This window comes from Salmo salar, chromosome 04, assembly GCF_965601325.2.
Source record: "Salmo salar chromosome 04, fSalSal1, whole genome shotgun sequence".
Classification (NCBI taxonomy): Eukaryota; Metazoa; Chordata; class Actinopteri; order Salmoniformes; family Salmonidae; genus Salmo; species Salmo salar.
In genome coordinates, this window is record NC_138294.1 from 78,018,336 (window position 1) to 78,044,106 (window position 25,771).

At 42.6% G+C, this 25,771-nt stretch overlaps 2 protein-coding genes across 5 annotated transcripts in view; both read left to right on the top strand.

Moving 5' to 3' along the window:
* Positions 1–7,656, top strand: part of gramd1ba (GRAM domain containing 1Ba) — an 80,723-nt gene extending 73,067 nt beyond the window's left edge. For all 4 annotated transcript variants that reach the window (XM_082974726.1, XM_082974724.1, XM_082974725.1 and 1 more), the window contains 5 exons: positions 91–300; positions 685–775; positions 2,260–2,367; positions 2,552–2,672; positions 3,047–7,656. In XM_082974726.1, coding sequence (XP_082830852.1) covers positions 91–300; positions 685–775; positions 2,260–2,367; positions 2,552–2,672; positions 3,047–3,136 — 620 coding nt within the window. In that variant the 3' untranslated portion in view covers positions 3,137–7,656. The remainder of the gene's footprint in view (positions 1–90; positions 301–684; positions 776–2,259; positions 2,368–2,551; positions 2,673–3,046) is intronic.
* A 1,033-nt stretch (positions 7,657–8,689) lies between these two features.
* The window catches only part of LOC106603793 (dapper homolog 3), a 46,151-nt gene continuing 29,069 nt past the window's right edge, over positions 8,690–25,771 (top strand). Inside the window, exon 1 of the mRNA XM_014197901.3 lies at positions 8,690–9,499. Coding sequence (XP_014053376.3) covers positions 9,263–9,499 — 237 coding nt within the window. The 5' untranslated portion in view covers positions 8,690–9,262. The remainder of the gene's footprint in view (positions 9,500–25,771) is intronic.

A 25,771-nucleotide genomic window follows, 5' to 3' on the forward strand; every position in this document is an offset into this window, starting at 1 on the left:
CACTGTCTAGAGAATAGGGTGCCATTTGAGAGAAACTGTGTTATACAGCTTGTGAAATAAGCATAAACCCTTTCCTTTAATTCTTTCCAGAGCTGGAGCTGAGTAAAGTGGAGGTGGTCCTGGTTGAGCCCCACAGACAGTCCCCCAAGGCCAGGGCTCTACGGGCAGGGGCGTTGAGGCGGCGGAAACGGCCCTTGGTCCACCTGCGGCCCCCCCACATGGACGAGGCCCTCAGCCCCGTCACCACCCCCGAGGACGAGGAGGAGGTCATCCACCACCATCGCATCAAACAAGTGGCAGGTCAGACTGACTGCTGATGACTGTTTGACTCAGAGTATGGTGTACATTTTGGTGGACACCCTTAAGCCTCATGAGCAGCTGTGCTCAATTGCTAATGAGTTTTCAATCAGACCTGGGTTCAAATAATATTCAAATTCTTAAGATGCTTGTGATTTGTGTTTTCCTGGCACAATGGAACAACTGTCAGAACAATTGCCACAATGTTTGTGTAACACTGCGCTGTAGCTTTTCCTAGCGATAGTCATCACAAAAACCTGTACAGGGTTGTGAAAAACAAAAACTTTTATTACCTGCAACTGTAATGTTTGATTAGGGCAGGAATTAAGCATTAGGTATTGCGTGGCTTTTTGTATTGATCCAAAATGGTCGCCTGTCTTCCTGCAGGTTCCACTCAGACCAGACACATCCCGGACCATGTCCCAGGGGGCCTAGCGCTCTACAGCGTCTCCAAGCTACTCCTCATCATCAGCTTTGTGTGAGTATCCTTCCACCGCCACCCTGGGGGCTGTCACCACAGCAACACCACGGCTGGTTGTTTGAGATTCTCTTTCATGTGTTTACTGAGAGGTACAACCATAGAAATATAATTCTAGTAACTCTAATTCTATGGGTGGAGAACTATCCATTGAAGAACCCATAGATATCTCTGGTCTCTACTGTTCTCAGTTGATGTTGAATGTTTTGGGTGTCATTTATGTGTCAAAGTTGCCTGTGGTGACTCATCTGATTTTAAATCTGTCCACTTCAACAATTCTTGTTCTTGGTGTACTAAAGTGGAGAATGTGAAAAAGGTTAACATTAATGGAGACGCCTTTTGAAGACCACGTTGTATTAGCTAGCAAAGAGTGGTGCTCTTGCTAATTCATTGTTACTGCTTCTACACTCTTTAGCTAACTACCGTAATACTATTGTTTTAAAAAGAAATAAAATACTGATGAGGTGTCTCAAGTTGTGATAACATTTTGACATTGTGACGCGCCATGCGTTTCCACTTTCTAGGCGTACTGAAACCAAACATTGATAATCTAATATATTTTCCGTTTCCCCCTCTCCTACTACTCTAAAGCAGAAAAACACTGTCTTCTTGTCTGGTGGTGTGTGTAATTGTCCTCTCTCTCTTTCCCTGTCTCCATTCATGCATCCTATAGGATCTGTATAAGGTATTCAACTTTTTTCATAACACCATGTTGATGATTAGATATGTGTTTGTGTTTAATGGACTTGGTTCACCCCATACATACACTAGACAAGAGTGTTAACATATCCTTCCTTTGCAGTAGTTGATTCCAGGGGAATCCTGCTATCCTTAGTCTAACATAGATTTATGTTATCTCTACCTCTCTCTCGCTTTACTCTAAATATCTCTCTACTCTACCTCTTTCTCTCTTCTCTACATCTCTCTACTCTAAATATCTCTCTCTACTCTACCTCTTTCTCTCTTCTCTACATCGCTCTACTCTAAATATCTCTCTCTACTCTACCTCTTTCTCTCTTCTCCACATCTCTCTACTCTAAATATCTCTCTCTTCTCTACATCTCTCTACTCTAAATATCTCTCTCTACTCTACCTCTTTCTCTCTTCTCCACATCTCTCTACTCTAAATATCTCTCTCTTCTCTACATCTCTCTACTCTAAATATCTCTCTCTACTCTACCTCTTTCTCTCTTCTCCACATCTCTCTACTCTACCTCTTTCTCTCTTCTCTACATCTCTCTACTCTAAATATCTCTCTCTACTCTACCTCTTTCTCTCTTCTCTACATCTCTCTCTCTCGCACTGTCTACTCTCTCGCACTCTCTCTCTGTCTTCACTGTCTCTCTTTCTCTACTCTCTCTCTCTCTCTCTGTCTACTCTCTGTTTACTCTCTCTCTGTTTACTCTCTCTATCTACTCTCTATATCTACACTCTCTCTCTCTCTCTGTCTACTCTCTCTGTTTACTCTCTCTCTCTCTCTACAGTCTAGTATTGCTGGTGTTTCTGAACATGATGCTGTTCTATAAACTGTGGATGCTGGAGTACACTACACAGAGTCTCACCTCGTGGCATGGCATACGACCACAAGAAAGGTACTTCACACAAATACACTACAACCCAAGCAGATACCAGCCCTGTGGAATGACTTTGGAATTGTATGTTAGTCAGTTTTAGAACATTTATTAAAGTGTCACTCCACAGTATGACAGTAATTGACAAGACATATTACAGATTAAAAACAGTGTTTGTGTGTGTTTCTCTTTCTCCTTCTCTCAGTAAACTGCCCCAGACCCAGCTGGAGTGGGCCCAGCTCCTGGAGTCGCAGCAGCGTTACCATGACGACGAGCTGCAGAAGTGGAAGGAGATCATCAAGTCGTCTGTGATGTTGCTGGATGAGGTGAGACAGCCAATCAGTAGAATACTGATGACCTTCGCATAACTGACCAATTAGGTCAGAGAAGGATTGTTCATTCACGAACTTTACCATTTGAGAATGTGTGTGTGTCTGTGTCTGTGTGTCATAAATGGTTGTTCAAACACACATGCAGTACTGTATTCAATGTGACGGCATGCAATGTGTATTCAATGTGATGTGAATTTAGGAATCAACTTGATTTACAAATGCTAAAAAACTTTGACATTGCATATACTTCCTATTGACTTCGATACATGATTTTCAAAAAAAAGATAAAATATTATAAAAAATGCATGATTTTTGCAAAAAGGTTTGTGAAGTCGAGCTTGTGAAATGTTTCCTTTGTCCCTCTACAGATGAAGGACTCGTTACTAAACCTGCAGAAGGGCATGGGTTTAAAGGACTATAACTCTGAATCGGAGGAGAAAGGGAGTCGATATCACTGAGAAACAATCCCAAAGCCACCAGCCGGGACATTATGTGCAATATCTAACCAACCATTCATGGGAACTCTTGGGCAAAGAACAGAAGGATGTTCTATTGCAAGGTGGACAGGGCCACTCTCCCACTGCCTAATTTCTGGCATGAAGTGACCTCGTCACCATCAGGGCCGGAGTGGGATGGCAGCCATCGTTGCATCATGTGAAAAGACAGCAGTGATGGTCCTTGTTATCCGGGATCCTTGGGAACGCCCCTACCACATTGAAGTTTAAATTTGAAATTGTTTAAGGTAATGGTTAAGGTTAGGTAAAGGTTATTGCGAAGGTTAGCGTTAGGGGTTAATGTTAGGGATTAGGCTAGGAACATCCCAAGGATTCCGGATAGCACTAACTGTGCCATGACCCACCTTGGCCTGAACTCTGAACTTTTTATCACCTTGTTTTCCGAGAATGTCGTACTGTAAAGTGTTTAGTTTTTGTTTTTGGGGGCCACGTACGGACATAGAAGGGATGGCGTGGGGGGGCCGGTGAAAGCATGCAGTTTCTTGTCTCCGTCTGAAGAAAAAAATGCTTTCCTGGTGGAGATGTGTATTGAACCCTCTGTGTACTCGGTCTCAGACTGGGTAAGGGGTTCGTCCATTGCCTTTTTAGGAACTCTTGGACAAAGTTGTGGAGCTGCAGTATCCTTTTTTTTAACAGACCTTTGGACTCTGGGAACAGGTTACGACCGTACCGGAAACATAATCAGCATGCAGTGTTTCAACACAATCCATCATTTCTAGGATAGAACCACAAAGAATCAAAGTATATTATAAATTAAAATATAATTACATATTTATTTTTTTGTAGAAGTCAATTGCAGTCAGGGCCCACTTTTACCAGGCTTCCATGGTGTATCAGGGCAGGTTTCCCTGAGAGCTTGTGCCATGGCTTTGTGTTTCTATGTTTATGTGCTTGTCGTTTTCTAAGGCATGTTCTCTACTGTGTGTAGAGTAGCCCTACCCCTTTTGATTTGTGGACAGGGGAGCTAGCTATAGCTGTTAGCAGCAGTGAGAATGTATTGGTTAACTGGTTGTTACCATATATGGATGAGGTACACAGTACCCTCTTCCATAAACAGGGCATTCTTTGCTCTAGCCCAACCTAAACGTTATCTCAACGTTGTGCTTAGGTTTTATCCAAACATGTCTCCAACCTTATCCTTCAGGATGATTTGTTTTAGGTTATGGATACACCTATTCATTGTTGCCAAGATTTATGTGTCAACTTTTATGCTAACGTCTGTTTTTTCAATTTGGGCAGTATTCTTGTCATCTTTTATTTGGCCACTTTGTGTTGTATCAATTCATCTGTGGCTGTCCTGTCCTTGGCTTGAATAGAATGTACTCAGAGTGTACTGTATAGGCCTTGGTCTGTTCCCTAAGTGATTTTACACATGCAATGGAGCTTGAATGTGTCCCTACCTGCACTACATAGATCATTCATGTTTTTCCCCCAGTATTTGTTACCAGCCTAAATACTGTCAGACAGAGAGCATAATGATCAGTGTTATGATAATGTAGATGTTATACTCTGTCACTATATGAACTTTAAAGTGTTCAGCTTTTAACCAGAGAGGGAGTAGACAGTATTTTAGGGAGGGTATTTTTTCGTAGAGACGTTTACAAAGGGATACTGCAGCCGAACTGAAGTACGGCGACTACTACGATGTATTTGATGATTAAAACTGTGAAATTCCTCATTGAAAAATACGCTTGAAGCTGGAAAAAAAGAATAATGTATATTGTACAGTTCAGATATTTATTGATTTATTTATGTACACTGTATACGAAAAATGTAAAAGAAAGGTTTGGGGAAATGATCAGTATTCACCCTCTGCAGACCTGTATTCAAATACCATTTCAAATCATTTCAAATATTTCAGCTTTGCTTGATTGAGCTTGCCTAGCTTTATGGACCAATTGAAAAGTCCTAAAACTGCAAACCCCAACCATTTGGTGTTCTAGGCAGGCTAATGCAAACACTCAAAGTATTTGAAAAAATGTCTAAATGTATTTGAACTCGGGTCTGACCTTCTGTAGTCCTTTGTGTCGTCCCAAAAATGTCTGCCGTGGGCTATATTCTGGCATATTGGATGTGTCAAGTTGACGCTATCAACCATCCCACTTTGTTTGTGTCTGTCGATTTTGTCTAATGATTTCTACTGTGGCCGAATCTGTTTAGTATCTCCCCCATCTTTCTATGGAAGCATATAGCTACCAAATATATTTTATTTTCAAATTGAATTTTGACAGCTATACACGTCCGTATTTGCCTGCCACCCATGTATTTATCATTGACTCTCTAGGATTCTTGTGATGACTTTGGAAACAAACAAAGCCATGTTCAACAGTTGATTCAGCCACTAACTGGTGTGTTTGAGGGATTTGGATGCAGGCATACAGTTCACGGTGTGCAGAAATAACATTTGAGCCAAAAGAATGTCAGAATTGAACAATGTTATACATTGGGATACAATGCTTTAGACATGGGTTGTATTCAGTAGGAAGCAAACGAGCCAAAACAGGGAGGGACCTACCTGAATTTGTCAAATAAGAAACTCATTTTTGTTTTCAGTTGCAAAACATTTTGCTGTGGTGTGCACTAATGAATACGACCCTGGACTCATTAGCATTGCACAGACAGGGGATGGGTACAACTCACGTACATTCCAAAAAGAGGAGGGTTTCATCTGAAAGAAGAAAAAAAACAATATGGATTGATACAGTCGGTAGCATTTCATACAAACTTTTGATTGCAAGTCATTTACGTTATTGCAGAATGATTTTCCCCGACTCCCATGCGCTATGACATGGGTTAATGTTACTAAAATGGCCATTTGACCTAGTTCATGTCAAATTGCCCAATTTTAACAATGACAACGTGACAATTCAGGGCAGATTTATTCTTGAGAGAAAGAGCCCATGATGAGATTACAATGACCTGTACTGTACTTTACATTTTTTGCCTGTATCTCACCATGGCAATCATTTCTGTTGACATTGTGGCCCTTAGAAGAGGAGTAGAAAGCGGTCAACCAATGTGAGACGATGTGCAACTAAAAGAGTATTTGGGAGGAATAGCAAGGTATTCTGAGGTAATAATGACTTGGTGACCCTTAAAGAAAACACTATTAATCTTATGCAATACATGTATTTAATGAATTCACTAACATTTTGACAGCAAGCTGCCTATGTTAGGGTTTCTGAAAAACTTAAGAGACCCTTCTTGGACCCTTCTATAGTGAATGCATGCCAGCTTCCTGTCCCATTTGATTTCATTCACAATCTGATGTGTTCTATGCATGGGTGCTTTATATTGCAGGAATGCCTCAAATGACACAGAAAGAAATGTACTCTGGTCAGTAAGCATGTTTGAGTGTCTGAGAAAACAAACAAAATGTATTGCACCCAAAGAGTAGTGTTCTTCAAAAACCTGAAACTGAAAGAGCTTTACTCATTTGAATGCTCACAAAGCCGCAGACCTGTTCATGTTTGCCTAATTGTAGAACATTCTAAATCAATTCTTAACAATTTGCAGAATATAGAGAATGTGTTATACTGAGTATGAGACATAAATAGCTAATTGAAAGGATGTATTTTAGAGCTTGTGTTTGTGGTTGTTTCCTGACGACTCAAACTGAATTCTTCCACTGCTCTGTGTTCGCTACATACTTCAGTCTGAGACTTCCATCGTTGAAGTCGTTCGTGGTTACGTCAAAATGAGGGGTGTTGTACCAAACAGTCATCAGCGATCGGATCATGTCTAACCAATCAGATTATTTTCAAAACGCTGCTTTACCCGTGTGTTCTGGCTCTGGCCCAACCTGTCTGTTTCTGGGACCAATCAGAACAGTTAGAATGTGTTTGCATTCTAGAAATCGTCGGGGAGATACTCAGATCCAGACTCATTGCGGGGAAGAAGCTATCGTCCGTGGGCGTGGCGTAACGGTTGGCCGGAGCAAGGTGTTTGGGTAGCCAGGCAAAGAAGCCTGACCTCCAATTCTTTCAAACCCTTCACTTCATTACACACACAGAGACAGGTGCAATTTCTTCAGAACTTTTTCCATCTCAAACACTGTGGTATTATATCGTCTGTATCAATACCAGATGTTTTTTTTAAAGCCTTCTGATCTCCGATATATGACTGAAATATTCTGCTGAGAGGAGGACGGCTCATAATGTCTGGAACGGAGCAAATGGAATGGCATCAAACACCTGGAAACCATGTATGATACCATTCCATTGATTCCGCTCCAGCCATTACCGTGAGCCTGTCCTCTAAGGTGCCACCAACCTCCTGTGTTATACAGATAATATATTGTATTTCTATGTTGTGTATAGTTTCAGTGTACACAGACTAGTGAAACCCTTCTGCGCTGGCCGTGGTTTTGGGAAAAACTTTGAAAGAAAAAAAGATTCTGAAGGCTTTATCGGTTTGTGGAGGAGAGCTGGAGGGAATGAAATAAAGTAATTAAAAAAGATGTATTTTCTGTCTGACTCATCCCTGCCGCTGTCTGTTTCTGTCCATACCAATGAACTGTGATATTTTTTCAATGGGGGATTCTTCAGTACCCCCATGAGCAATGTTCACATTGCTTCCAATTTTGTCAGTGCTACATTTGGTCGTTCATCCAATTAAATTCATTTATAGTCACTATTTTCATTCATGTCATTTAATCTAATAATGATGCTGCCATGTTACTAAGTCATTTGTAAATGAGACATGTATTTTATAGCCCTATTAAATAAGTGAGAGGAGGCATTTTGAATATCAGCTGTTAATCATTGTTCCTTTGTGTCCTTGCTCGTTATATCTGAGGTTGTTTAAGGTTATCTGAGGATGCGTAGCAAATGGCACCCTATTCAGTACACTACTTTTGTCCAGAGCCCTACATAGACATACACTCTGAGACATACTGTACATTCCCTACACAGGAAACAGGGTGCCATTTGTGAAGCAACTAGCTATAACCCAGCAATGTTTAGGTGAGAGGTGTGGACTCTTCAGGCTGCATGCTCCATATAGGCAAATGTTCCAGACACCTAAAGGTGGGATGAGGAAAACAGTTGATATGTACACCCAAGCTGTTATGGAGCACTAATGTGATTTAAGTCTCATTTCATCATCAATCTGCTATGATCTGAAAACCGATTCTATCACTGTAGATGAGCAGATCCCACGTTTCAACTGTCCACAGGTCCAAAGGAAAAGGAAGACTATATAGGACTATTGAGATGCTACGCTGTACTCTAGACTGGGTCTTGCATAGACCTATAGTTCATACCAAAAGAGGGTGGCCATGCGTGTGTGAGGGAGAAATAAAAAAAAGGAGATGCATGTGGCCACCAGATGGCGCCTTCCCCTTGTTAGGCTGTAATGTACACAATCTACAGGCAGGCAGGCAGGCAGTATGTCTCCAGTAGCCTACTTATCAGTGAACTTTGCAACCAACCTTTGTTATTTGTTTCAAGTATAAATAGCGTATAGAACCGTCGGTCTCCCTTGCTACTAGTCATACGATATCACTGACAACAATGGGTTTATAGGCGAGGCAGCCAGAGGTGCTTGGATTTTCATGAAAGGCTGGTACAACTTGATCAACGCGTCACGATCCCTTGGTGTCAACTTTTAGGCATTAATGAAAGATTAATTCACTGAACTGGCTGGGTGAATGTGACCTTGCGCGTTTAGGAATACAAAGGAGAGCTTGTTGTCCAATCACATCTTGACGAGCAGAATACCTTATGAATATTAACTATTGTGGGTTCTGGGTAACCAATGGTCCCTCTGAAAAAACCGGGCATGCTAATGTACAATTGACAGCTACGGAATTGGAATCCAGAACATCATTGAGCGAGCACTAGGTATGGGTTCGGTTCTGCATACAATGATTCGCAGCTGTATGTATAGTTTACTGTCGCTACTTCGCTTTAAAACATGTATATCAAAACCAAAGAGTAAAGTCACTTTGAAATTAAATATGCAGTCAATTTAGCCTCACTTGGATACTAGTGGGAAGGAACGGCCAACGGCTGAGAAACTATCAAAGAAGAGCCAAAGAGTAAGCCACTCTCAGAGCAAGGGAGAACGATGTACCGAGCGTTTTCTTTCCCAATGACAGCTGAGCGCAGTCGGAATAAGGAGCGCCTTGAGGCGAGTTTGGCCGGTCTGTGTGAGTTGGAGCTGCTGAAACAGAGGCAGGAATGTCTGGTGCTCAGTGCCCTCTCCCTCGGGGACTCTGTCCCAGGACGCCCGGCATGGGGCGATGTCCGGCCCGCTCCGGAGACAACCAACTGTGCGTCAGACTTTAGTTATAGGCGCCATACGGTAAGACGACTTTCGTATTATTGTACTTAAAATGCATAAGTTGCATAATTGATCGCAAGTAACGGTCATGTAGTCTATAGTTGTACATTTCTATAATTTTGTATTACTGCGCGTTCATGGAAAGCTGTAGAAGGGGATTTGTTACGCTTTTAATGCTCTTGGAATGACGGCCGTGAAATTCTAAATCTATCCTATATAGCTAACCTATATAGAGTGGATCTGTGCCGAATAACGGTACCATCCGAAATGTGGACCAGACTGCCCCATACTGTGTGACCGGAGCGCGCGTGACCATTTAAGGCAAACTTCGGTGCTTGAGTTTTTCATTCCATTGTCCCTTGACGGTGTTTCGAAAAAATAAAAGTATATCAGCCGGCTATATTGTCTATATCGAGTTAGTGATAAATGATCCGTTGTTCTGAAAAGGTCGGACCGTGCGTAACCTAACAGGTAAGGAACATTTTTTGCAATTTTGCATCAAGTATTATTTTCTCTATGGATAAAATTGGTGATGTGGGGATAACCTGGACATGCATGGCCTTGCACATTTGCTACGAAAATGTTGATCCATATATTTTATGGTAAATACATTTACTTCCGCCGGCAATGAACTATCTAGTTTAAAAATTAATCCTGCTACATCTTTGCCTCCAGCATCAAGCGAGAAAGTGTATGTAAATGCATCCTAAACTAAACGGTAGCCTAGCCTGGCTGCTCTCCATTTATTAGGCTATCTAGACTGAAAAACGATGCGCATGACTTGCACACGACCCCTATAAAGAGGTCACTTTAAATCGGTGATAGATATAAATGGATGGCCTTTCTCTCTCTCGCTTCAGGCCACTGTGTGAACAATGGCCTCGGGTTAAATGGAATATTGATAGGCCTACAGTTGGGCCATTGCTCTTGTGTTGTGACACATTGATAACCTTGTGGACCATTTGGTTAGGCGTTAATGGTTGAAATATTGTTTTGGATTGTCTTCGTGGGTTTTGAACATTATGTTTCAATACCTTCAAAATGTTAATTATGTGGACTAGCCAATATGACTATCTAATGATTTTATACGACTATTTTTACATAAAATAAAGATAGGGCCATGCAGTTTCCTGATTGATTCTCAATTCAAGGTAATTGTTGGTCCTTGTCCCATCATGCTCTAGCGACTCCAGTCTAGCAACTCCTATGGCAGGCCGGGCACATGCACGTTGACACAGTCACGGGTTGTGCCTAGAAGGCCAGCATCCTGAAGTCGCCTCTTCACTGATGACGTTGAGACTGGTGATTTGCAGGTACTATTTAATGAAGTTGCCTGTTGAGGACTTGTGAGGCGTCTGTTTCTTAAACTAGACACTCTAATGTACTTGTCCTCTCGCTCTGCACCAGGGCCTCCCACTCCTCTTTCTATTCTGGTTAGAGCCAGTTTGCGCTGTTCTGTGAAGGGAGTAGTACACAGCGTTGTACGAGATCTTCAGTTTCTTGGCAATTTCTCGGTTGGAATAGCCTTCATTTCTAAGAACAAGAATAGACTGACTAGTTTCAGAAGAAAGTTCTTTGTTTCTGGCCATTTTGAGCCTGTAATCGAACCCACAAATGCTGATACTCAACTAGTCTAAAGAAGGCCAGTTTTATTGCTTCTTTAATCAGCACAAGTTTTCAGCTGTGCTAACATAATTGCAAAAGGGTTTTCTAATGATCAATTAGCCTTTTAAAATGATAAACTTGGATTAGCTAACACAACGTGCCATTGGAACACAGGAGTGATGGTTGCTGATAATGGGCCTCTGTACGCCTATGTAGATATTCCATTAAAAATCATCCGTTTCCAGCTACAATAGTCATTTACAACATTAACAATGTCTACACTGTATTTCTGAGCAATTTTATGTTATTTTAATGGGCAAAAAATGTGATTTTCTTTCAAAAACAAGGACATTTCTGAGTGACCCCAAACTTTTGAATGGTAGTGTGTGTGTATATATATATATATATATATATATATATATATATATATATATATATATATATATATATATATATATATACTGCTCAAAAAAATAAAGGGAACACTTAAACAACACAATGTAACTCCAAGTCAATCACACTTCTGTGAAATCAAACTGTCCACTTAGGAAGCAACACTGATTGACAATACATTTCACATGCTGTTGTGCAAATGGAATAGACAACAGGTGGAAATTATAGGCAATAAGCAAGACATCCCCAATAAAGGAGTGGTTCTGCAGGTGGAGACCACAGACCACTTCTCAGTTCCTATGCTTCCTGGCTGATGTTTTGGTCACTTTTGAATGCTGGCGGTGCTTTCACTCTAGTGGTAGCATGAGACGGAGGTTACAACCCACACAAGTGGCTCAGGTAGTGCAGCTCATCCAGGATGGCACATCAATGCGAGCTGTGGCAAGAAGGTTTGCTGTGTCTGTCAGCGTAGTGTCCAGAGCATGGAGGTGCTACCAGGAGACAGGCCAGTACATCAGGAGACGTGGAGGAGGCCGTAGGAGGGCAACAACCCAGCAGCAGGACCGCTACCTCCGCCTTTGTGTAAGGAGGAGCAGGAGGAGCACTGCCAGAGCCCTGCAAAATGACCTCCAGCAGGCCACAAATGTGCATGTGTCTGCTCAAACGGTCAGAAACAGACTCCATGAGGGTGGTATGAGGGCCCGACGTCCACAGGTAGGGGTTGTGCTTACAGCCCAACACCGTGCAGGACATTTGGCATTTGCCAGAGAACACCAAGATTGGCAAATTCGCCACTGGCGCCCTGTGCTCTTCACAGATGAAAGCAGGTTCACACTGAGCACGTGACAGACGTGACAGAGTCTGGAGACGCCGTGGAGAACGTTCTGCTGCCTGCAACATCCTCCAGCATGACCGGTTTGGCGGTGGGTCAGTCATGGTGTGGGGTGGCATTTCTTTGGGGGGCCGCACAGCCCTCCATGTGCTCGCCAGAGGTAGCCTGACTGCCATTAGGTACCGAGATGAGATCCTCAGACCCCTTGTGAGACCATATGCTGGTGCGGTTGGTCCTGGGTTCCTCCTAATGCAAGACAATGCTAGACCTCATGTGGCTAGAGTGTGTCAGCAGTTCCTGCAAGAGAAAGGCATTGATGCTATGGACTGGCCCGCCCGTTCCCCAGACCTGAATCCAATTGAGCACATCTGGGACATCATGTCTCGCTCCATCCACCAACGCCACGTTGCACCACAGACTGTCCAGGAGTTGGCGGATGCTTTAGTCCAGGCCTGGGAGGAGATCCCTCAGGAGACCATCCGCCTCCTCATCAGGAGCATGCCCAGGCGTTGTAGGGAGGTCATACAGGCACGTGGAGGCCACACACACTACTGAGCCTCATTTTGACTTGTTTTAAGGACATTACATCAAAGTTGGATCAGCCTGTAGTGTGGTTTTCCTTTTTTAATTTTGAGTGTGACTCCAAATCCAGACCTCCATGGGTTGATAAATTGGATTTCCATTGATTATTTTTGTGTGATTTTGTTGTCAGCACATTCAACTATGTAAAGAGAAAAGTATTTAAGATTATTTCTTTCATTCAGATCTAGGATGTGTTGTTTAAGTGTTCCCTTTATTTTTTTGAGCATTATATATATATGTATACACAATTCATGGATTATGTTTTTAAATGCTCCTAAAAGTGCATTGAATTTATACATTTTCCTGTTTCAAAAAGATATTGTTCAATACAAACTGTTCAGCTACTTCCTACTCTGCCCCTCAGTGACTGCCAGCAGAAGCAGCAGCTCCCCCTCCGTGGGCACATAGGCCTTTCGAACATTGCTTGGGTCCTTTTGCCTGCTATTTGCCCCAATGAAATAGCAGGATTTCATAGCATAAATTATAACAGCACAAGTTAAAAGGACCGTCCTGGGCTGCTCAAATGTGTGTCCATTCAGTCAGAAATTCTGGGTCTGCTCTAGTCTCCATCCCAGTGAGTCTCTCATTGTCAGATGGCTTACTTCCTTACGCGAGATTAGATCTGCTCTATCAGGTACAGATGGCGCTAAAGCAAAAAGCTAATTGTAATTAACTTGTAAATAAATAATCAGAACAGTCATGGGACATGAGAAACCAGACAACTACTTCCAACAAGAGTCAAGGGAAAGAGGGATACACTAGCTAGAACCTTCCCATCGTAGATCTGGTAGGACAAAAAAGCATGGCCAATTTGATTTTGTCCCCACCCCATGTTGTTCATCATGTTCTACTGTTGGTGAGAGGGCGACACGTTGTGTGGACTAAAACAGCATAAAACCGGGTGTATTACAAAGCATGATGCAATTAATTAGCCAGCTAAAGTCATTTTGAAAATCATTGAGAAATTGTTTGGTCGATTTTTGGTATGGTTAATTAGCCAGTTATATACCTTTGATAAGCAGCTAGCTAGCAATAGCTAGCTGGTAGCTTGCTAGCTAATTAGCTCCAATGCCAATTTCATGGCTTTCTAAACTAATATGACTAACTCGGAAATATGAAGTTATTTGAGAATAAAAGTGAATTGGCTAGCCCATCATGCTTTGTGACATGTTAGCTAGCTATCCCCAGTTAGATAACCTGTTTTCACTTATTGTGTTCTCCCTGGTGCACTCATTTGTTCATGACGTGAGCTGGCTGGTTGCATGTGCATTCGTTTTTTGACATGCAAAAGTTAAATAGGTGTGTCTATGCTGTTGTTCCAATGCAGAGATCGATTATATATATTCTCAAAGAAACTACCAGTAGTTCGGAAAAATGGCGTCATATTTCTGTCATGCTGCTTTGTTTACAACTCCAACCACCTTGCGCCCCAGGTATTCAGCCAATCAGCGGCTGCCACTGACTGACAGGTAATTTCTGGAGCACAATATATGCACCAAGCAAAAGATTGACTATCATTCTGTCTTCAAATGCTTTCCTACCTAGATATGTTACGAATTCATCATTGGGAGCAGTTTTCCAATGAAAGAGGGATTCATTAAGCAAAGTATAGGCCAATCCATAGGAAATAATGATTTTGTCATTTGATCTCCTCCTCACACTAAGCGTGCCTCCTAAATGATACCCTATTCCCTATATAGTGCACTACTTATGACCAGAACTTATTGGGCTCTGGTCAAAATTAGTGCACTATATAGGGCAAAGGGTGCTATTTGGGACGTACAAAGCTGACCCTTTGCCGATAGCCTGCTCTAAGACCAGACCTCACATCTGCCTGATTGTTAACTAAACAGTGCTTGATTCTCCCTCTGTAGTGGGATAAAGATAAGGCCAGGTGTAAAGATAAGTTCAGGGCCAGGTATAAGGGGTTGGTTTGTAGTGTGTGTGTGTGTGTGTGTGTGTGTGTGTAGCCTACAGTGTGTGCGTGTGTGTTTTCACGCCTAGCTGTGTTGGGTAAACATTATGGAGTGTCAGGCGAATGTGGGCACAGAGTCAAAGTGGGGGGTAAGTGAGAGACAGAATGTAGGTTGTTGTCACGTCTCTCTTGTGGGGTTTCTAGACAAGCTCTGGGGTGACATTTTACTTAGGTACAGATCTAGGATCAGATTTGTATTTATTATGGATCCCCATTAGCTGCTGCTTTGGCAGCAGCTACTCTTCCTGGGGTCGTGCAAAATTAAGGCAGTTTATACAATTTTAAAACATTACAATACATTCACAGATTTCACAACACACTGTGTGCCCTCAGGCCCCTACTCCACCACAACCACATATCTACAGTACTAAATCCATGTGTATGAATTCCCATCCACCATACCCAAACTTAACCATTAGTGGGGAAAATGCTAAACTCACCCAACATATGCCTCTTGGGGTAACTTCACCCTAGTCCCTCTACACACAGTCCCTGGGATGAGGAGAGGGTAGAAGTGGATAGAAGCCCCTAACCACTGATGTAGGGTCAGATATTTTTCCTTCCCACTAATGGTGTCACGCCCTGATCTGTTTCACCTGTCCTTGTGCTTGTCTCCACCCCACTCCAGGTGTTGCCCATCTTCCCCATTATACCCTGGGTACTTATACCTATGTTTTCTGTCTGTCTGTGCCAGTTCCTTTTGTTCGTTCAAACCTACCAGCGGTTTCCCTTTCTCCTGTCTTTGCTATAGTCCCTGTTTTCTAGTTTCCTGGTTTTGACCTTTCCTGCCTGCCTGCCCTGACCTTGAGCCTGCCTGCCATCCTGTACCTTTCCCTCTACTCTGGATTACCGACCTCTGCCTGCCCTGACCTTGAGCCTGCCTGCCATCCTGTACCTTTCCCTCTACTCTGGATTACCGACCTCTGCCTGACCTGACCCTGAGCCCCCCTGCTGTTCCAGTGCCTTACACCCTCTCTGGATCATTGACCCCTGCCTGCTTGACCTATAGTTTTCCCACCCCTGTTTAAAGAATAAACGTTAGTTTCTTCAACACTGTCTGCACCTGGGTCATACCTTAAAACATGATAGTACGAACTGGCCATGACTGACCCAGCAGACTTGGACCAGCTCCACAACGCCATCTCCTCCCAAGAAGCCACCATTGGTAGGCACAAGGAGTTGCTTTGCAGTCTGATGGAAGGGTTCCAGGACGTGGCCGAAAGTCACGGCCTAGCATTGGACACATTGTGGGAGCAATTCCGTGGGCTGTCTACTAAGCAGCCTACCACGACGGTACCCTCCCAGCCCCTCAGTAATCCGGCTGGTAGCAGTGCTGTCACCCCGGTTTCCTGGGAACCCCGCTTACCTCCCCCAGAGCACTTTGATGGAGAGTCGGGCACCTGTCGGGCATTTCTAGCTCAGTGTTCCCTCATCATGGAGCTGCAGCCTTCCTCCTTCCCCTCGGACCGCTCTAAGATAGCGTACCTCATCACACTGCATACCTCATCACGCATCACGCTGATGCCTGCCCCGGGACGTCTTCCTGGGGCCTTGGAAATTGCCCCGGACCTCTTCCTCAGCCCCGCGGAGTACCAGGCCCGGGCCACTTCGCTTCCGCAGCACCGACCGCTATCCAAGAAGGTCAAGCCAAATGCGCTGGCATGCCACTATAGCCCCGCGGCTACATCCCCTGAAGCCGAGACCTTTCACCCCCGCTCCAAGATCATTAGCCCCTCTGCTGTTCGTCCTCTGTAGCCCCGTACCCGCCGTATAATTCCTACCTTTCCTGTGTCTAGTACTAAAACCATGCCTCAAAGCCCTTTGTCTCCTGTTTCCAGGCGGAGAGGTGCTGGGTCTCCACTAGGGACATCCTGGACCCAGGCCTCATCTGAGATCCAACGGTGGCACCCTGCTCAACCAGGTATGCGCCCAGGTAGGATGCCAGGTGGTGTCCCTTGAGGGGGGGGGGGGGGGGTACTGTCACGCCCTGATCTGTTTCACTTGTACTTGTCTCCACCCCCCTCCAGGTGTTGCCCATCTTCCCCATTATCCCCGGGGTACTTATACCTGTGTTTTCTGTCTGTGCCAGTTCATTTTGTTCATTCAAACCTACCAGCGTCTGCACCTGGGTCATACCTTAAAACATGATAAATGGTTTATATAAGGGGATAAGGTTATCTGATCCTAGATCTGTGGCTAAGGACAACCTCGATTTTGTACCCCACACCATCTCCAACCCCCTGAAAATAACCCCCATGTTGGCTTCTTTCCACCACCACAGAGCTCCACGGAAGCCGACTACCAACCTCCATACACAGCTTCGGTGCTCCCTGCTGGGCTTCGCTGAGCAGAGGGTTGGCCTGTCTTCCCTGCTGGGAGTTGGAGGATCCAGCAGGGGCATAATTAGCCGTGCTCAGTGCTGAGGGACGCTGTTAGCGGTTGTTAGCAGTTAGCTGCAGCGCAGGCTGTTAATAATTGATGGGAACAAAAGGTTTAATTGCACAGGAATCCTGCCTGAGGAGAGACATGAGTGAGAAGCTAGGGGGGGGGGGGGTGTGTGTGTGTGTGTGTGTGGGGGGGGGGGGGTCTATTGTAGCTGGGTAGAAAGGGAGTTGTAATGTAGTGCTGGTGTCTGTCTGTTAGGGTGAGTGTTTTGGTAGTGTGAGAGGGATGGGAGAGGGCTGAATAATTCATCCAGAGAGATGGAGATGCCTGTGGAGATTGATTGATTAAGTGTTGCTCTAAGGCAGTGGTAACCAACCTTTTCTGAGGCAAGATCACGTTCTGAGTCAAAATTCAAGCCGAGATCTACCGCTCAGATTTTTTTTAACATGTAAGCCTATGCAACATTAATAACCAATTAAAAACAGTTATGTAGCAATGAGGTTTGTGCAGTAGGCTATAGGCCCAATATGTTATCACTGCATATTGGCTATGCTTGAATTGTCCTGCCAATGTTTTTCTTCTCAGACCATTTTGAAATGACAGTGCCTTCGGAAAGTATTCAGACACCTTGACTTTTTCCACATTTTGTTACGTTACAGCCTTATTCTAAAATGTATTAAATAGTATTTCCCCCTCATAAATCTACTCACAACACCCTATAATGACAAAGCAAAACAGGTTTTTAGAAATGTTTGCTAATTTATAAAAAAGTTACTGAAATAATACATTTACATAAGTATTTAGACCCTTTACTCAGTACTTTGTTGAAGCACCATTGGCAGCGATTTACAGCATCGATTCTTCTTGGGTACAAGCTTGGCACACCTGTATTTGGAGAGTTTCTCCCATTCTTCTCTGCAGATCCTCTCAAGCTCTGGCAGGTTGGATGGGAAGAGATGTTCGATTGGGTTCAAGTCCGGGCTCTGGCTGGGCTACTCAAGGACATTCAGAGACTTGTCCCGAAGCCACTACTGCATTGCCTTGGCTGTGTGCTTAGGGTCATTGTCCTGTTGGAAGGTGAACCTTCGCCCCAATCTGAGGTCCTGAGCACTCTGGAGCAGGTTTTCATCAAGGATCTCGCTGTACTTTTCTCCGTTCATCTTTGCCTGTATCCTGACTAGTCTCCCAGTCCCTGCCGCTGAAAAACAACCCCACCGCATGATGCTACCACCACCATGCTTCATTGTAGGGATGGTGCCAGGTTTCCTCCAGACGTGACGCTTGGCATTCAGAATCGTTAGGTACCTTTGGCAAACTCCAAGCAGGCTGTCATGTGCCTTTTACTGAGGAGTGGCTTCCGTCTGGCCGCTCTACCATAAAGGCCTGATTGGTGGAGTGCTGCAGAGATGGTTGTCCTTCTGGAAGGTTCTCCCATCTCCACAGAGAAACTCTGGAGATCTGTCAGAGTGACCATCGGGTTCTTGGTCACCCCCCCTGAGCAAGACCCTTCTCCCCCAATTGCTCAGTTTGACCGGGTGGCTAGCTCTAGGAAGAGTCGTGGTGGTTCCAAACTTCTTCCATTTAAGAATGATGGAGGCCACTGTGTTCTTTGGGACCTTCAATGCTACAGAAATGTTTTTGTACCCTTCCCCAGATCTGTGCCTCGACACAATCCTGTCTCGGAGCTCTACGGACAATTCCTTCATCCTCATGGCTTGGTTTTTGCTCTGACATGCACTGTCAACTGTCAGAAAATTATTTCCAAATCATGTCCAATCAATTGAATTTACCACAGGTGGACTCAAATGAAGTTGTAGAAACATCTCAAGGATGATCAGTGGAAACAGGATGCACCTGAGGTCAATTTAGAGTCTCATTGCAAAGGGGCTGAATACTTATGTAAATAAGGAATTTCTGTTTTTTATTTGCAAACATTTCTAAAAACCTGTTTTCGCTTTGTCATTATGGGGTATTGTGTGTAGAATGCTGAAGATTCTATTTATTTAATACATTTTAGGGCTCCCGAGTGGCGCAGCGGTCTAAGGCACTGCATCTCAGTGCAAGAGGCGTCACTGTAGTACTTGGTTCGAATCCAGGCTGTATCACATCCGGCCGTGATTGGGAGTCCCACAGGGCGGTGAACAATTGGCTGTAATGTAACAAAATGTGGAAAAAGTCAAGGGGTCTGAATACTTTCCGAAGGCACTGTATATTTAACCTCTCCAGGGGAGGTGGGATGAAATCGTCCCACACTATTCAACAGCCAGTGACAAATCAGAGCGCCAAATTTAAAACCACAATGTCATAATTCAAAGTTCTCAAACATAGGACTATTTTACACCATTTTATAGATACACTTCTCCTGAATCGAACCACGTTGTCCGATTTCCAAAAGGCTTTACAGCGAAAGCAAAACATTAGATTATGTTAGGAGAGTACATAAATAATCACACAGCCATTTTCCAAGCAAGCATATATGTCACATAAACCCAAACCACAGCTAAATGCAGCACTAACCTTTGATCTTCATCAGATGACACTCCTAGGACATTATGTTATACAATACATGCATGTTTTGTTCAATCAAGTTCATATTTATATCAAAAAACAGCTTTTTACATTAGCATGTGATGTTCAGAACTAGCATACCCACCGAAAACTTTCGGTAAATTTACTAAATTACACACGATAAACATTGACAAAATACATAACAATTATTTTAAGAATTATAGATACAGACCTCCTCTATGCACTCGATATGTCCGATTTTAAAATAGCTTTTTGGTGAAAGCACATTTTGCAATATTCTAAGTACATAGCCCAGGCATCACGGGCTCGCTATTTAGACACCCGGCAAGTTTAGCACTCACCATAATCATATTTACTATTATAAAAGTTTGATTACCTTTTGTTGTCTTCGTCAGAATGCACACCCAGGACTGCTACTTCAATAACAAATGTTGGTTTGGTCCAAAATAATCCATCGTTATATCCGAATAGCGGCGTTTTGTTCGTGCGTTCCAGACACTATCCGAAATTGTAAAGAAGTGTCGCGCGCATGGCGCAATTCGTGACAATAAAATTCTAAATATTCCATTACCGTACTTCGAAGCATGTCAACCGCTGTTTAAAATCAATTTTTACGCTTTTTTTCTCGTAGAAAAGCGATAATATTCCGACAGGGAATCTCCTTTTCGGCAAACAGAGGAAAAAATCACAAAGGCGGGGGCGGTCGGGTCACGCGCATAAGCCCAGAGTCCCTTGATCGGCCACTTGAGAAAGGCGATAATGTGTTTCAGCCTGGGGCTGGAATGACAACATTCTGTTTTTTCCCGGGCTCTGAGCGCCTATGGAAGACGTGGGAAGTGTCACGTTAGAGCAGAGATCCTTAGTAAAAGATAGAGATGGAAAAGAAGTTCAAGAAATGGTCAGACAGGCCACTTCCTGTAAAGGAATCTCTCAGGTTTTGACCTGCCATTTGAGTTCTGTTATACTCACAGACACCATTCAAACAGTTTTAGAAACTTTAGGGTGTTTTCTATCCATATGTAATAAGTATATGCATATTCTAGTTACTGGGTAGGAGTGGTAACCAGATTAAATCGGGTATGTTTTTTATCCAGCCGTGTCAATACTGCCCCCTAGCCCTAACAGGTTAACTTCCCATGGAAAATTTACCGGAAAGTTACCAGAAAGTTTCCGACACGCCTACCACTTAGAAGATCCAAATATTTTCTATTGTGAAACAAACAATAAATAAGACAAAAAAACGGAAAACCTGAGCGTGCATAACTATTTAACCCCCCTCCTCCCCAAAGTCAATACTTTCTAGAGCCTCCTTTTGCAGCAATTACAGCTGCAAGTCTCTTGGGGTATGTCTCTATAAGCTTGGCACATCTAGCCACTGGCAGTTTTGCCCATTCTTCAAGGCAAAACTGCTCCAGCTCCTTCAAGTTGGATGGGTTCCGCTGGTGTTCAGCAATCTTTAAGTCATACCACAGATTCTCAATTGGATTGAGGTCTGGGCTTTGACTAGGCCATTCCAAGACATTTAAATGTTTCCCCTTAAACCACTCAAGTGTTGCTTTAGCAGTATGATTAGGGTCATTGTCCTGCTGGAAGGTGAACCTCCATCCCAGTCTCAAATCTCTTGAAGACTGAAACAGGTTTCCCTCAAGAATTTCCCTGTATTTAGCGCCATCCATCATTCCTTCAATTCTGACCAGTTTCCCAGTCCCTGCTGATGAAAAACATCCCCACAGCATGATGCTGCCACCACCATACTTTACTGTGGGGGTGGTGTTCTCGGGGTGATGAGAGGTGTTGGGTTTGCGCCAGACATAGTGTTTTCCTTGATGGCCAAAAAGCTCAATTCTAGTCTCATCTGACCAGAGTACCTTCTTCCATATGTTTGGGGAGTCTCCCACATGTCTTTTGGCGAACAGCAAACATGTTTGCTTATTTTGTTCTTTAAGCAATGGCTTTCTTCTGGCCACTCTTCTGTAAAGCCCAGCTCTGTGAAGTGTACGGCTTAAAGTGGTCCTATCGACAGATACTCCAATCTCCTCTGTGGAGCTTTGCAGCTCCTTCAGGGTTATCTTTGGTCTCTTTGTTGCCTCTCTGATTAATGCCCTCCTTGCCTGGTCTGTGAGTTTTGGTTGGCAGCCCTCTCTTGGCAGGTTTGTTGTGGTGCCATATTCTTTCCATTTTCTAATAATGGATTTAACGGTGCTCCGTGGGATGTTGAAAGATTTGGATATTTTTTTATAACCCAACCCTGATCTGCACTTCTCCACAACTTTGTCCCTGACCTGTTTGGAGAGCCCCTTGGTCTTCATGATGCCGCTTGCTGGTGGTCCCCTTTGCTTAGTGGTGTTGCAGACTCTTGGGCCTTTCAGAACAGGTGTATATATATATACTGAGATCATGTGATAGATCATGTGACACTTAGATTGCACACAAGTGGACTTTATTTAACTAATTATGTGACTTCCGAAGGTAATTGGTTGCACCAGATTTTATTTCGGGCTTCATAGCAAAGGGGTGAATACATATGCGCGCATCACTTTTCCATTTTTTATTTTAGAGAATTTTTTGAAACAAGTAATTTTTTTTCATTTCGCTTCACCAATTTGGACTATTTTGTGTATGTCCATTACATGAAATCCAAATAAAAATCCATTTAAATTACAGGTTGTAATGCAACAAAATAGGAAAAACGCCAAGGGGGATGAATACTTTTGCAATGCACTGTACAAACACACACACACACACACACTCTAATCTCACTCAATATTTCTCTCTCCTCTTCTCTCCCTCTCTCCCCTCTCTCTTTTTGAGGCTGTTAACTTCTATGGGCTAGGTGGGATGCTAGCGCCACCTGCGGGACACAGCCAGTGAAATATCAGGGTGGCAAATTCAAAACAACAAAATGTCATAATTCAACTTTCTCAAACATACAACTATTTTACACCATTTTAAATATGCACTTCTCCTTGATGTAACCACATTGTCCGATTTCAAAAAGGCTTTACAGCGAAAGCAAAACATTAGATTATGTTAGGAGAGTACATAGACAAAAATAATCACACAGCCATTTTCCAAGCAAGGACATGTGTCAATAAAACCCAAAACACAGCTAAATGAAGCACTAACCTTTGATGATCTTCATCAGATGACACTCCTAGGACATTATGTTACACAATACATGTATGTTTTGTTCGATAAAGTTCATATTTCTATCCAAAAACAGCATTTTACATTGGCGCGTGATGTTCAGAAAATGTATTCCCACCAAAACGTCCGGTGAATGTGCACATCAATTTACAAAAATACTCATCATAAATGTTGACAAAATATGTAACAATTATTTAAAGAATTATAGATAGACTACCCCTGGATGCAACCGCTGTGTCAGATTTTTAAATAAGCTTTACGGAGAGAGCACATTTTTCAATATTCTGAATACATAGCTCAGCCATCACGGTGAGCTATTCAGACACCCGCCAAGTTCGGGGCAACCTAAACTCAGAATTAGTATTAGAAATATTCTCTTACCTTTGCTGATCTTCGTCAGAATGCACTCCCAGGACTGCTACTTCCACAAGAAATGTTGTTTTTGTTCGAAAGAATCCATATTTATGTACAAATACCTCCGTTTTGTTCGTGCGTACAGATCACTTATCCAAAGGTATAACGCGCGAGCGTGGAACGAGAGACGAAAAGTCAAAATGTTCCATTACCGTACTTAGAAGCATGTCAAACGCTGTTTAAAATCAATCTTTATGGTATTTTTAACGTAAAAATTGCGATAATATTCCAACCGGACAATAGCATATTCATTCAAGAAGAAAAAGAAGGAACGGCGTGCTCGTGTGACCGCGCATATCCAATCCCTTTGTTGCCAGGCAGACCACTCAGTAACTGAGCTCCTATTATCTGCCCAGTGACAGGAAAATGCTCAAACCACTTTCTGAAGGCTTTAGACAGCCAATGGAAGCCTTAGGAAGGGCAACGTCCCCACAGACACTGTAACTTCGATAGAGAATCAAAAGAAGAACTACAATTCTCAGACTTTCCACTTCCTGCTTGGAATTTTCTCAGGTTTTTGCCTGCCATAGGAGTTCTGTTATAGTCACAGATATGATTCAAACAGTTTTAGAAACTTCAGAGTGTTTTCTATCCAAAATCTACTAATAATATGCATATTCTAGTTTCTGGGCCAGAGTAGTAATCTGTTTAAATTGGGTACATTTTTCATCCGGCCGTGAAAATTCTGCCCCCTAGCCCAGACAGGTTAAATCCTTTCAGTCTGGAAAAACACCAGGGCTTAATGGCATACCAGTAGAGGTATATCAAGATTTTTGTTGATATACTCAAAGCTCCATTGTTAGCTTGTTTTACCTACTCCTATAGAAATGGTAGTCTGTTAGACACTCAGCAGGAAGGTCTGATTTCACTATTATTAATACAAGACCCAGATGGCAAATATAAAGACCCAGTCTATCTTAAAAACTGGAGACCTCTTACACAATGCATAGCACTCAGAATTAAAAATGTTTTACCAGGTATTGTTCATCCTGAGCAGACAGGTTTTTTACATGGATGAGACATTGGAGATAATATAAGACATCTACTAGAATAATAGAACATCATGTAACATCTAAGAAGCCAGGCCTGGTATTTATAAAGGATTTTGAAAAGGCTTTTGATAAAGTAAGACTGGATTTTATTTATAAATGCCTGGATTTTAAAAATGTCAGTGATTCTCTTATAAAATGGGAAAAAGTAATGTATAGCACCCCCAGGTGTAAAATAGTAAATGGTGGCTACTTCTGAAAGAGTTTTGAATTGTCAAAAGGAGTAAATCAAGGGTGTCCGCTGTCACCATATCTATTCGTTATGGCCATTAAAATGCTAGCTATTAAAATCAGATCAAATAACAACATTAGAGGATTAGAAATCCAAGGCTTAAAAACAAAGGTGTCCATTTATGCCAATTACTCAAGATTTATATTAAGTCCGCAAGCTACATTCCTGCAACGTCTCATCTAGATAACTTTTCTAAAATCTCTGGACTAAAACCTAATTAGGATAAGTGTACAATGTTATATATGGGATCTTTAAAAAATACAACTTCTACATTACCCAGCAGTTTACCTATAAAATGGGCTGACGGTGAAGTAGAAATACTTAGTATTCATGTCACAAAATATATAAATGAGCTCTCCACAATGAATTTCAATAGAAAACTTGTAAAAATAGACGAGATCCTGCCACCATGGAGAGGTAAATACCTGTCTATTTATGGAAACATTGCCCTAATTAACTCCTTAGTCATTTCTCAATTTACTCACTTACTTATGGCGCTGCCTACTCCTGATGATTCATTTTTATAATCATATGAGCAAAAAATATTTAGCTTTATCTGGGACACTAAACCAGACAAGATAAAGCATGCCTATCTGTATCATGAATATGAATTGGGGGTTGAGATTATTAAATATAAAAGCATTAAACCTCTCTTAAAGCTCAACTTATTCAAAAGTTTTACCTGAACCCTAAATGGTTCTCAAGTAGATTACTAAGAAAAGCTCATCCATTGTATAAATATGGCCTTTTGCCTTTGTGCAGATTGCCATGTCTCATTTTCGATTAATTGAAAATGATACTTTTTTCCAAGTATTTCTTTTTCAAACAAGCATTGCAGAGCTGGCTACAATTTCAATTTCATCCCCCTGAAAAGATAGAACAAATATTACAATAAATATTATGGCTGAACTTAAATGTGCTGGTTGATAAAATACCTGTATTTATGGGAAAAAAGGGTATTTTGTTTTTAAATTATATTGTAAATTGGAATGGTAGAGTTATGTCTGTCATGGAGTTATCAGAATTGTATGGGAAGGTCTGCTCAATCCAAGATTACAACCAATTGATTCCAGCATTACCCCAAAAATGGAGGAGGCAGGGTAGCTAAGGGAAGCTGAATTGTATGGGAAGCTGAGAGTTGGGATGTGGA